General features: G+C 47.0%; 1 protein-coding gene across 2 annotated transcripts; it reads left to right on the top strand.

Moving 5' to 3' along the window:
• Positions 1-144: 144 nt before the first annotated feature.
• On the top strand, positions 145-12,568 carry pla2g6 (phospholipase A2, group VI (cytosolic, calcium-independent)). 2 transcript variants are annotated; one of them, XM_076085326.1, is made up of 19 exons: positions 145-239; positions 820-936; positions 1,398-1,618; positions 2,234-2,443; positions 2,519-2,699; positions 3,019-3,206; positions 3,639-3,735; positions 3,850-4,032; positions 4,771-4,879; positions 6,076-6,192; positions 7,554-7,644; positions 7,751-7,914; positions 8,132-8,282; positions 8,640-8,776; positions 9,403-9,557; positions 9,714-9,765; positions 9,908-10,023; positions 10,799-10,872; positions 11,311-12,568. In XM_076085326.1, the coding sequence occupies exons 3-19, from the start codon at positions 1,404-1,406 to the stop codon at positions 11,453-11,455; spliced, it is 2,385 nt and encodes a 794-aa protein (XP_075941441.1). In that variant the 5' UTR covers positions 145-239; positions 820-936; positions 1,398-1,403; the 3' UTR covers positions 11,456-12,568. The 2 variants fall into 2 exon arrangements, with proteins under 2 accessions (XP_075941441.1, XP_075941442.1); XM_076085327.1 differs by having other exon boundaries at positions 221-239; positions 824-936.
• Positions 12,569-13,399: the final 831 nt, after the last annotated feature.

The following is a 13,399-nucleotide window of genomic DNA, read 5'->3' as shown; positions in this document are numbered from 1 at the left end:
TTTATGGCAGAAAGGCTGAAGGCAAACTTCTCCCATGTGTGTTAAAAAAATATAAACAGAGCTTCTCCTATATATTACGCCCCGCCCCTTTCATCATGCACACGTCTGCTCCTCGAGCTCTGATTGGAGCAACTTCGCGCCAATCACGATTAGTAGCAGGTTTGGTTACGCTGTCTCGTGGTTGTTGATGTCGCCGTCAGAAGTCAACGAAGCGACGCAGAGGAAGAAAAAACCAGCAGGTAAGAACGAGCTAATGCTAACGCGATTAGCGTCTCTTAACCTGCTAGCTATTATATCTATTATATCTATATTATATATGTTAACGTTATAACGAGGACCAGCCCCGGTTTGCACCGTCACTACAGCGGTGTGTTACAGGAAACCCGAGAGTTTACTCTTCACGACGGTCACGTCAGCTTTACGTTAGTGCATCACCCCGCTGATGTCACCGTAAAGTAGAGAGATCAGACGTAAAGATCTGCGATGTGACGGATGCTGCTCTTGAGAGGCAGCAGCTCCTGTTGTAGAATAATTCATTCATAAATGTTAATAATAACAATAACTTTATTTATATATACCACCTTTAAAAACAGTTCACCACGTGCGTTGACAGACACAAGCAGCAAAAGCAATAATAACAACAACAGAAAGCTCGATACGTTAAAAATAAACTGAGAAATAAAATAATTTAGTAAAATCAACAAATACAATTAAAACAGAAAAGTGACGACATCCCATTAAAGCCAGTCTGAAAAAGAAGTGTTTTTAAGAAGTGATTTTAAAAACGGATGACTGATTCTGTGAGCCTTCTCTCCTCAGGCAGGTCGTCAACAACAACAACAACAACAACAACAACAACAACAACCCTGTGATCAGCTGTGATCCGGAGAGCAGAGATCAAACCTCCTCTTACATCAGGCAGAACCTCCTCACCCTGTAGGATGTGTTCTATTGGTGTTATAGATTTACACGGTTTTGATTTTATTGGGCGTGATTTAAAAATAGAAAATATTAAACAATTACAATAAGATATGATAAACAAGAAACTGCATTTGTGTTGTGAGGTCTTGGTCCTGATGGAAGTTCATCCTGTTTCCAGCTCAGTAACATTAAAAAACGAGAAACCAATTTAATAAATAAAAACAAATCAAGTGACCCGCGTAAACCTGTAGAACACACTCAGCTGAAACTGGCAACGCTGCGTAGAGACTGTGTGTTACAGCGGTGGAAGAAGTATTCACATCTTTATTGAAGTATTATCAGTACTACAGAGTAAAAAAATACTCGTTTCGGGTAAAAGTCCTTCGTTTAAAACCTACAAAAGTATTAGCATAGAAAAAGCAAAAAGTAAAAGTACACATGAGGCGAAACAGCCCATTTCTGCTCTTTGTTCTCAGGCGACGATGCAGTTCCTGGGCCGGCTGCTGGACACCGTGTCCTCGGTGTCGACCCTCTTCACCAACCCGTACCGGGTGAGGGACGTGCCGCTGTCCGACTACAGCGGTGGACGCAAAGTCCTGCTGAAGGAGGAGGGACGCATGGTCCTGTACAGGAACACCCAGTACCAGTCGTGGGACTGTCTGCTCATGTGCCCCGAGACGCCGAACGTGACCCTGAGGTCAGTACTGATGTCATCATGAAGTGGACGTAGTCATGGTGAAGTAACTCGTTGGTTTGTGGACGTTTTGAAGCCTCGTGTTCGACATGTTGTGTTAGTACATTATGGTCCATTTAGAGTCAAACAGACCATAAAGCAGGGGATGCTTTAGGGCGGGGCTACACGGTGATTGACAGGTCTCTACCATAGACGTGTACGCCGTCTCTACGTCACTCCTCCTCAGTCCACATATGGTCACTTCCTGTTCACTGGTTGCAAAAAACAACAACATGGCGACGGTGAAATGCTGAACTAGAGGATTCAAAACATCCACAAACCAACGAGAGACGTGATGACGTCTACGTCCACTTCTCACAGACAGCCTGTGAGCTTTACTCTGATCAAACATGATCCATGCAACTTAACACCAGACGTCTGGAAGCAAAAGGTTTTTCCACAAATAACATTGAATATGTAATATTGTGAGAAGTGTTAAAGCTCTCTTAATGTCACAGAGTCTGCAGACATTTGTATCGTGGATGTAAGTGTTAGAAAATGAGTCTTTGCTCATTTACAGTAAATACAAAAAGTGAATTTAATGACATGTGACGGTGTAATCTGTGCTCTGTGAACCAGGATGTTCCAGGTGGCGTCGGAGGAGGACGCCATGAACTGGTTCCCCCAATACGCCCTCAAGCTCCGCCCCTTCTACGAGACGCTTCCCCTGAAGGCCGAAACCGCCCAGCCGATCGTCGACTGCATCCGCAACCACCAGGACTGGAGCTCCGCCCACATCGCCGTGGAGACGGGCCTGAGAGAGTGCCTCAAACATAACTATGTCCAGAGGTAAGAAGAATTATTATAAGGAGAAAGATATCCAGGAAGATACTTATGTAACACGCCACGTCTCTCCGTCTCCAGTCAGATCAACGCTCGGGACGCCTCCGGTCAGACGCCGCTGCACCTGGCATGTGAGCGCGGCGACCTGGCGTGCGTGAGGCAGCTGCTGGAGGAAAGCCAGGCTCGCACCGACATCAGAGACCGGCTCGGGGAGACGCCCATGCACTGTGCCGCCAAGCAGGACACGCCGGCCATCATCCAGGTGAGACCACAGACTGTAGGAAGTGGTCGTCGTGAATGTCGCCCATTGGTGTGTGCTCTGATGTTTCAAAGCCCGACGTTCGGCGATATCACCGTCGCCACCTTGGCTTGTTTGCAAAACCCTTCCAACAGCTAAACGGTACATTAAAAATGTATTTCTGAAAACATTTGAGGCGAGAAATATGCAATGCAGTAACGATGGCGGACCTAATTTGCATTAAGTTGAAGCCACCAACCATTTGAGTCTCTGTCTGTCTGTCTGTCTGTCTGTCTGTCTCTCTCTCTCTCTCTCTCTCTCTCTGTCTCTCTCTCTCTCTCAGGTCATGTGCTCGCGGTTGTGTTCGGGGGTGAACGAGCTGAACAACAACGGCGAGACGCCGCTCCACGTGGCGTGCCGCCTGGGACGCGTGGAGTCCGTCAAAGCTCTGTTGGGGGGCGGGGCCAAGTGCGACGTCGTCGGTGGCACCGGCTACGCCATCCACAGCGCCATGAAGTACAGTGAGAAGCGGTGAGTACGGTTAAACGTGAGGACGATGAGCAGCTGTCTCTTTTTAAATGGTTTCTGGAGGTTTGTAGTGAGTCCAGGACTCTGCTCGACTCTGATGAAGTGTCCAAAGTTACAGAACCGTGTCCCTGGAGCTGGAGGATGTCTGTGTTTCCCTCAATGACACTAAAGAGCATTTGGTCTTCATCACCAATAGACCTCTACGCCCGTTATATGAGATGTATGTATTGGTCAGATTCTGGGGAAACCAGATGAACTCATGCAGGTTCACCAGAAACTCCTTCAGCTCAGACTCCAGCAGAGACCGGTCCACCGTGGACAGACCCAGATCCACCGGCAGAGACCGGTCCACCGTGGACAGATTGGAGGATGTTCTTCAGTTAATATTTAGGATGGTACATAACATTCCACTTTTATTTTGTGTTTGACCGTCAGCTGTGTGGAGGAGATCCTCAAAGCAGACCCGGGTCAGCTCCAGGCCGAGGACTCTTTGTACGGAGGAACGCCTCTCCACTGGTCCAAAACTGCTGAGGTGAAAAATGTTGCGTCAGAAATCAACAATGAGCCGTTTAAATACCGACAACAGACGCTTACGACCAGAGGAAAGGTACGCCTTAATGCTCTGGTCCTCTCTCCTCTCTGCCAGATGTGTCTCCTGCTGCTGGAACGCGGCTGTGCGGTGAACTACCTCAGTAAGACCGGAGAGAGCGCCCTCCACATTCTGACCAGGAGGGGGCGCTTTGAGGCGGCCATGGTGCTGCTGACCCACGGGGCCAACGCCAACCTCAAGGGCCAGGACGGAAACACAGCCCTGCACCTCGCCATGAAGGTGACGTACATGTTCTCATTTGTTTTTATTCTAATCAAAGGTGCCGGACTCTACGGAAGCCCTGGGACACCAGTGAGGAATACAAGAGTGATCTTCTCTCCCGTGTTTATTACTTGAGAACAGATGCAAAAAGGTTTAAGTTCCTTAATTTCGTTTTCTTCTGTGAATCAGGTGGAAAATAGTTTCCTGAATGTTTAGTTGTAATACTCATGTTGGCCACACGGGGCTGAAGAGCTTCATGTCTTCTTCCAGGTGAGTTTTAATTTACATAACGTGCTAACATACGATGTGCCGTGTGATTAGAGAGCATTGAGAATTAAAACATCTTGTAGTTGTAATTAGCACACGGTGCAGTGGTGCACTTCAGCCTCGTGTGGCCAACATGAGTATTACAACAACAAACAATATGACGCTGAGCAAGAGGAAGAAACGTTCACCTGACGAAACCTTCAACCTTTTAGATCGGACTTTGAACACAGATCACCAGATTTCTTTCTCCCTCGTCTCTCGGGGCTTCTGGAGGAACGTTAGTTACGTGTTCTATGAGTATAGGCTCCGCCCCCTAAAAGTATTTTTTTTTTTTCAACTACTTCAGAATTTAAATTTATATTTTTTGAATGTACTGAATGCCACAGATTTGTCTTCATCTTGAAGAGTATCTGAAGTTGTATTTTTCCTTTGTGTTGTGGTTTTGCTGTAGAAACATTTCATTTGTTTATGTGGCCGTCTGTTCTTCAGATGGACCACATGGAGCTGATCAAAGCTCTGATTGTGTTCGGGGCCGACGTGGAGATCCACAACGACCTGGGAGAGACTCCTGGACTCATCGCTGCTCGCACCAGCAAAGGTGAGAGAGAGGGAGAGAGAGGGAGGGAGAGAGGGAGAGAGAGAGAGAGGGAACTTTAAACTGAGGAGACGAGGAGGCGAGGAGGGATCTAGAGGATGAGAAAGAGGAGGCAAACATGATGAGTTTAAGGAGCTGAAGATGTTTAAACCAACAGGCCAGTTTGAACTTTATTACGTTTGTTCCACCGTTTCAGCGGTTTGTTCAGATTCAAATCAGCTTCATTGTCCCCCACGGGGGAATTGGTTTGGTCCAGTTCTCCAGACTTGAGGTCACCATAGAGTGCAGAACTGAAGCTCGGCTCCTCGTCGTGCCGCTGACATTAAACGGCTCTATTTTCACCCAATTCAGTGTCGTTTCTGACCGACAACACGCCGCTCTTTACACAGCTCTACTTAGAGCTGAAAGCAGTCAAAAACAGCAGAAATAAGCCCCTCCTTCTGTTTTTCATAGCCAGTGAGATCGACGTTTCTGTAACCAATCAGTGAAGAGTAAAGCCAGAACTCTTTGGTGGAAGCAGCACGTTAGATTCACCGTGTCTTTGAGAAGCTTTTACTCCTTACAAGCAACATAAAATAATATGAAAGAAGAAAGAGGATGAAAACGTGTATTGAAGATAAACCAGAGCTCCCTCTCTACTCCCGGGTTCACTTCTCTACACCAGAGTATTCAGCAAACATAAGTTACCTTACACAGTGTCAGTGATTAGAAAACAATTCATTTCACAATCACAAAAGTAGAATTTATTACTTTTGTTTGTGTTGTGTGAGATTGCATTAAGATGCAAATGTGTGTTTTTATTTGTGTGTGTTTTCTGCATAATGACCGTTTGATGGTGCGACGTTCAGAAGTGTCTCTCTTCACACATTAACTCTCTGCAGAGCGACGGAGGAGAAGCATGTCGTGTGATTCACGTCACACATAACATCACTGACTCGTGATCCGAGCTGTAGGGAGAGATGCATGGAGCATGTGTTCCTGATCAGATGGTCCTCACTCATCGGTGCTAAGAGGAGAATGTTTTTGTCTAAATGCATGAAAATGAATAACAGCTGGCTCATGTTCTCTCTCTCTCTGTGTGTGTGTGTGTGTGTGTGTGTGTGTGTGTGTGTGTGTGTGTGTGTGTGTGTGTGTGTGTGTGTGTGTGTGTGTGTGTGTGTGTGTGTGTGTGTGTGTGTGTGTGTGTGTTAACATGGAAGGTCCTAATAGAAAGATACTGCTCGACATGCTGTGTAGTGTAGGGGTCCAGCGGTGCCTCCCCCCCTCCCCTGGCAGTCCTCCCCCCTTCTCCAACAAGGCCAAGCCTGCAGGCATAGGTAACAGCCCCCCCCACCCCCCCCCCCCCCCTGCCCTCTGGCTTCACTTGACCCCCTGTGATGCATCCAGGTGTATCACAGGTGTACTTCCACAACTGCACATCATCCTTTTCTTACTTTCATCAACCTTTTCTTCAGTTTCTACGGCGGTTTGTCTCCAATGCAACCTGTGTGTTTACTCACAGCACTGAGAGGTTTTAGTGAAGTCTGATCCTCAACAGATTAACAACAACAGAATGAGAACGATTTGTCAGCTCCTGGAGGGTTGAAGCTCTTTCACGCTGTATTTGTGTCCACTAACTGTCTATAAGAAGTGGACGTAGTCATCGTGACGTCTCTCTTTGGTTTTGAAGCCTTGAGTTCAGCATTGTGTCCGTCGCCATCTTATTTTATGCAACCAGTGAACAGGAAGTGACCATATGTGGACTGAGGAGTGACGTAGAGACGGCGTGTAAATCTCTGGTAGAGACCTGTCAATCACTGTGTAGCCCCGCCCTAAAGCATCCCCTGCTTTATGGTCTGTGTGACTCTAAATGGACCATAATGTACTAAATGAACATCATGCTGTATTGAAGAAGACTTGAAACTAGAGATTGAGAACATAAACTCATGTTTACAATGTTTACTGAGGTAATAAATCAAGAGAGAAGTAGAGTCATTTTCTCATAGACTTCTATACAACCAGAGGAGTCGCCCCCTGGTGGACACTAGAGAGAATGCAGCTTTAACACATGAAGCTTTGACTTCACTCTTCTGATCCACCTGTTGCACCGTGTGCACGATGCATGCTGACCATCTGACACCTGCAGCTTTTACAGAGGTTGACGTCCAGAAACAGTAAGATAATAAAATCACTTCTCGGGGTCAGAAGTGATGATTGAGAGGAATTATTTCTGTCTCAGTCTACTTTACTTTAGGAGAATCCTACTTGTTCTGCCTTTAAAGTCACAATCTTGAAGGTCTCTGTTTGGTTCTCTTTGGAGATTGTGATTTTGTTTTCCCAGTAACGACACAGTCGAACAGTTCGTTCCTTATTTAAATGAAATTCTTGGCGATTATAGATGTAAGCTCTCTGGGGGACATTTTGTTTAGTTTTCTGTGAGGCCTGAGCTGCAAGGTGTGATGTTAATATGATGCACTGACCAAAACAAACGAGGTCGCGTTCCTCTGCTCCCAAACACCTTTTATGAGCCGCATACTGAAGCTGTGCTGGTGGTTACTGAAGGCATGGATTGTTCTTGGGTATGAAACTCCCATGATGCTTGTAGAAAACCCCAGCGCCTCCTTTTCCCTCCTGAATGCACACGTTCTGATGCCGTGTGTCGGCCCCCATGTCATTGGCTGTTGTGATTGGCCGACAGGGTTTCAGGACGTCCTGTTTGCGGGCGCTGCAGTCAGCGCAATGAGCAGAGGCACATCTGAGGCGGACGGCGCCAAGAAGGAGAACAGGAAGTGAGTCACTGTGCCGTCTGTATTGATGAATGTTTTCATCTGTACGATCTGTACGACGCACAACGTATGCGCTGAGAAACCCGTGTTGTGACCCTCTCCTCTGCAGGACGGACAGACTGCTGTGTCTGGACGGTGGAGGTATTAAAGGCCTGGTGCTGATCCAGATGCTGATCGCTCTGGAGCGAGAGGCCGGTCGGCCCATCAGGGAGCTCTTCGACTGGGTGGCTGGAACCAGCACCGGGGGCATCCTGGCCCTCGCCATCGTCCACGGTGTGTGTGTGTGTGTGTGTGTGTGTGTGTGTGTGTGTGTGTGTGTGTGTGTGTGTGTGTGTGTGTGTGTGTGTGTGTGTGTGTGTGTGTGTGTGTGTGTGTGTGTGTGTGTGTGTGTGTGTGTGTGTGTGTGTGTGCGTGCGTTTCCCTTCCTTATCTTCACGTGGTTCTTGTGACGAAGCATGGACACGACCGTGATGTGTTCTGCTCTGTGTAGGTAAGTCCATGGAGTACCTGCTCTGCCTGTACTTCAGGATGAAGGAGCAGGTGTTCAAGGGGTCACGACCTTATGAGTCGGCGCCGCTGGAGGACTTCCTGAAGAAGGAGTTTGGAGAGAACACCAAGATGACGGATGTCCGTTACCCCAGGTAACTGTTCATGTTGAGTGTGTCCACTGGGCAGAAACGTATAAATAAAACCCTCACGATAGCATCTCTATCTGATAGTGTGAGCCAGCTCTGTGTTACCACACGAACATATTAAAACACACTAAAAACGTTCCCAGAAGAAGAAGATCCAGCTTCAACACATGAAGCTTTGACTTCACTTTAAAGAACCGGAGGTTGACGTCTGGCTAGAAGATATAAATATACTGTCAAGCTCACTGACTGACATGTTTGTCTGATGATTCATCAACTTCTTTTGTTCAGGTTTGACCAGTTCTCTCTCTCTCTCTCTCTCTCTCTCTCATATTTATATATATATATATATGTGCTTCTGCTCAGGGTGATGGTGACCAGTGTTCTAGCAGACAGACATCCAGGCGAGCTGCACATCTTCAGGAACTATGACCCTCCCTCCGTGCACAGAGAGCCTCCATACGCCACCACCGCCACCTTCAAGCCCCTCACCATCCCACAAGGTACCTGAACACCTACAGCCGCTCTTTGATTGGCTCACTGGGGTCGTACTGCACTGATCGCAACCACTGGGGCGGCGTTGACTCCCGGCTGATCTGAAAAGAGTCATTTGCGAGTCACCGGGTGAACGCGGCTACTGAAGCTACTTCTGAATGTGCATGCTGAACAAGTCCAGCTGTGGCGTGTTGTTTGAGTGCAGCCATGTTGTTGTTTGCAGGATGGGAGGATGAGGATGTGTTGGTAGTAGGATACACAGAGGAGCCGACAGCAAAGCGTAGGAAGGTGACTGATGAAGGTGTGTGTCTGTGTGAGAGAGAGCACGCTCAGCACTTTAAAGAGGGCGGCGCCCCACACGTTCCCATGTTTAAAGGGACAGTTTGACAGTTTTTTTGTCTTAATTAATGAGCTTTAGAGCTGTTTCAGGTCTTTATGCTAAGCTAAGCTAGCCTGCTGCTGCTGGAGCAGATCTTCCTCTTCTCAGCAAGAAATAGAATACTTCTACTTCATGTCAAACTTTTCCTTTACTTGTGATTCAAACTCGCTGACGTGTTTCATGTCTTGCCGTTTCTCAGCGTTGATGACTTGTGGATGTGTTTGAGTGCCTTAAATCCTGAAATCTTGACACCAGAACAACTCGTGTGGCGAGCCGCCCGCTCCAGCGGCGCCGCCCCCACTTACTTCCGACCAATGGGCCGCTTTCTGGACGGAGGGCTGCTGGCCAACAACCCGACGCTGGACGCCATGTCAGAGATCCATCAGTGCAATAAAGCTTTGAGAGCAGAGGTAGGCAACATGACCTTCTCCTTCTGCCCGTGGTCATCCGTTCAGTTCACATTCAATCACTTACCCGTGTGGCGATTTAAAGCATTTGTGGGTTTTTTAGATCAATAAATGATCTGTTTCCTCCTTTCTTTTATTTGTAACCCTCCTCCCTCTCAGGGCCACGGAACCCAGATCAAGAAGTTGGGTATAGTGGTCTCTCTGGGTACAGGTAAGACGCCTGACTTTCTATAAGACAGGAGGCAGCATTCAGGAATGTCAAACGCAGGACAAGTTGCACATCGTGAATAACGAGCTCTGAACTGAGCTTTGTCTCTGAACAAACACACTTGTTTGCTGCCGCGTCTCTCCAGGTAAACCTCCTCAGGTGGTGGTGAGCTCCGTGGATGTTTTCCGACCCTCCAACCCTCTGGAGCTGGCCAAGAGCTTCGTAGGAGCCAAGGAGCTGGGCAAGATGCTGGTGGACTGTGTGAGTACGCCCACAGACGTGTGTGTCCTGTAGGACTACGAGTTCAGCTCCTGGTTCCAGCTGTTTGTGCGCGCTAACTAGCTCGCTAACTAGCCCGCTAACTAGCTCGCTAACTAGCCAACAGAACTTGCTAGTCAGCGTTAACGTGTTCCGAGAGTTATTCTACCTCGTCCTAAGCTCCGCCCACTTGTTCTGGAGCCTCTTTATTATATCCCTGATATTCTGGACGTAATACCAATAACAATGATTTAGAATCTCAATCTCTCTCTCTCTCTCTGTCTCTCTCTCTCTCTCTCTCTCTCTGTCTCTCTCTCTGTCTCTCTCTCTCTCTCTCTCTCTGTCTCTCTCTCTCTCTCTCTCTCTCTCTCTCTCTCTCTCTCTCTCTCTCTGTCTCTCTCTCTCTCTCTCTCTCTGTCTCTCTCTCTCTCTCTCTCTCTGTCTCTCTCTCTCTCTGTCTCTCTCTCTCTCTGTCTCTCTCTCTCTCTCTCTCTGTCTCTCTCTCTCTCTGTCTCTCTCTCTCTCTCTCTCTGTCTCTCTCTCTCTCTCTCTCTCTGTCTCTCTCTCTCTCTCTCTCTCTCTGTCTCTCTCTCTCTCTCTCTCTCTCTCTCTCTCTGTCTCTCTCTCTCTCTCTCTCTCTGTCTCTCTCTCTCTCTCTCTCTCTCTGTCTCTCTCTCTCTCTCTGTCTCTCTCTCTCTCTCTCTCTCTCTCTCTCTCTGTCTCTCTCTCTCTCTCTGTCTCTCTCTCTCTCTCTCTCTCTCTCTCTCTGATTGGACAGTGTACGGACTCTGATGGCTGTGCGGTGGACAGAGCTGGAGCCTGGTGTGAAATGATCGACACCGTCTACCACAGGTCAGCTGACGGTGAACCCGCTGTTCTTCAGTCCTCTTCCTCTGCAGTCGAATTCAACCGTTTGTTTCTGACTTCACATCTTTATCACTCCGTCTGCTCTTTGGCCCACTTCTCTTCATCTCTCTTCTTCTTCTGCTGTGTTGTAAACCATCAGTCTGTCCTAAATGCTGCAGCGTTTAAAGTCACAGATTAGACGGATACAGAGCAACCAATCAGGTGCTGTGGCTGCTCTCACAACCAGACGGCCTCGTCAAAGAATAAACTCAGAGAGCACATGCCATCAAACAATGTTAACAGTCATATCACGTTTACTCAGTTCATGAAGCAGCACATGTGGACCTGAGAGCAAAGCTGCCCACAGACCTCTGCTATTAGTGATGGTCTCATTGCTTCATGGTTTCTAAAGCTCTGGTCTACGGTTCATGCTCTTCTGTGCAGACTGAGTCCCCAGCTGTCTCAGGAGGTGATGCTGGATGAGGTGAGTGACGCCGTCCTGGTGGACATGCTGTGGGAAACCCAGATGTACCTGTACGAGAAGAGGGAAACCCTCCAGTTCCTGGCAAAGGTGCTGCTGGACAACTGAAAGCACGGGAGACACGAGGAGGAGAGGCTGCGAAACCCGGGACCAACGAGAGCAGAGGAGAGTCCTGTGCTGGAGTCAGGAGACGAGACGGAACGTCTGTGTTGGTGGGCTCTTCTTTCAGACTCCTGGAGACGACGGGACCACAGTGACTCGTATTTACACTGAAATGTCCGTACGCAGGAACACGCGTGTGAATCTAGACACACGGATATAACAGACAGGAAAAGGACTGACTCAACGAGAGGCTAGTAACGTAGCATCACTGACCTCATCACTGACCTGATAACTATCATGCTTCTTTAAGTTTACCGTTTGTCTACCAACCAGTGAAGAAGAGTGAGGAGTTTTCCCGTCTTCAACTGAACCCTCCTCTTCTCTTTGGTGTTGAGCATCAGACAGAGACGTGGATGGATTACCTGTTACCGGATGAAACACAACACCGTCACAAAGACACGCTGAATGATCACTAACACGCACAAAACTACTACAAACAACCCGACATGACGACGAAGAGACACAAAACCACCAAATGAAAACGTAAAACATGAGAGATAGATGCAGAACGACTACAAGGTCGCTCTAAAGGACCACAAGGAAACATAATATATCTAAAAATAGATGCAAAACGACCACGGAGTCACAAAATGACTTTAAAAAAAGCTAAACTATCAGGAGGAGATGCTAAATGACCGTTGTCTCCTAATCCGTCCATGATCAGAGAGTTTGAATCCAACTCTGATTGGTTGTGATTAAACTCCTCCTCATTCCTCCTTCTCTTGTTCCTCATCAGAGGGACCCTGCAGTACTTGTACATCATCTAGAGTACTCTGTAGTATCAGGTCACATGATCAGAGGGACCCTGCAGTACTTGTACATTCAGGCCTTTCCTCTAAAAGTTCCTGACGATATGTAAACTCTCTGATGGCTGTAGACCTCTCAGTCCACTGAGTGTCTTTGATTTAACGTCTTCTGTCACGACTGGACTTTGATTTTACTTGAAGGACAAAGTGAAGACTTACTGCTACTCGCACAACGTGAACTAGAAATGATTTCTTGTGATTTGTGTATTTGGATTAATCACTGAAGTGTGGTAATAAAATATATTAATATGGACTTGTGTTGTTTCTTTGTAGCAGTCACACTCGTAACTTTAATTTACTACTTCTCTATATTTGATCAATGAGCTAGTGAAGAATTCAGAGCACAACAGTCAACTTTATTTCACTTTATTTCACTTTATTTCACTTTATTCAACTTTATTTAAAGGTACAATCCATAATCCAACCGCAAAAAGGTTCACGCCTCCACCAAAACTCACTTCTATGTTGCTGCAGCTCTGTAAAGACGTCTGCTAGATAACAACTAAAACTTGTGCTGTGCTTGTAGAATAAAAGATTTTGTATAATATGTGTTCCTCTCCCTCCTCCTCCTCCTCCTCCTCCTCCTCCTCCTCCTCCTCCTCCTTCTTCTTCCTCCTCAAAATCTCCGGCCAGCAGCTGTAATGTTGTGTGTTGACACCAATTTACGTATTTTTAAGATTGAAATATGCCATAAAGGTTTGTAACTGAATCTTAAAAAATTAAGTAAAACATCAACTAAAGGTACCCGTCCTTCATACTGTACCTATTGTGAAATGACAATAAAGTTGAATTCAATCTAATTAAAAGCATCATACCCCTGAACAGGCGCCACAGAGACCCCTAGCATCAGTCTGCTGAATAATTATTATACAGGTTCTGAAGGTTGTGTGTCGTTCCATTCTGTCTCTACGGGTTTACAAATTCTACGGATCTCCTGCCGGTCCATCATGCCTGACAGTAAACCTAATAATGCATTAATGTGCTGTGGTAAAGTATTTAAACATTATTAGAGGAGCTATGTATTTCTGCTAACGCTCACAATGACATTACACAATCTGTACCCAGTTTGTCACGCCTTCAGACG

Source organism: Anarhichas minor, unplaced genomic scaffold (assembly GCF_050575085.1).
Source record: "Anarhichas minor isolate MPS153535 unplaced genomic scaffold, ASM5057508v1 ptg000149l, whole genome shotgun sequence".
Classification (NCBI taxonomy): Eukaryota; Metazoa; Chordata; class Actinopteri; order Perciformes; family Anarhichadidae; genus Anarhichas; species Anarhichas minor.
The sequence above is the reverse complement of the archived record's forward strand: the minus strand, read 5'-3'. Positions and strand labels throughout refer to the sequence as shown.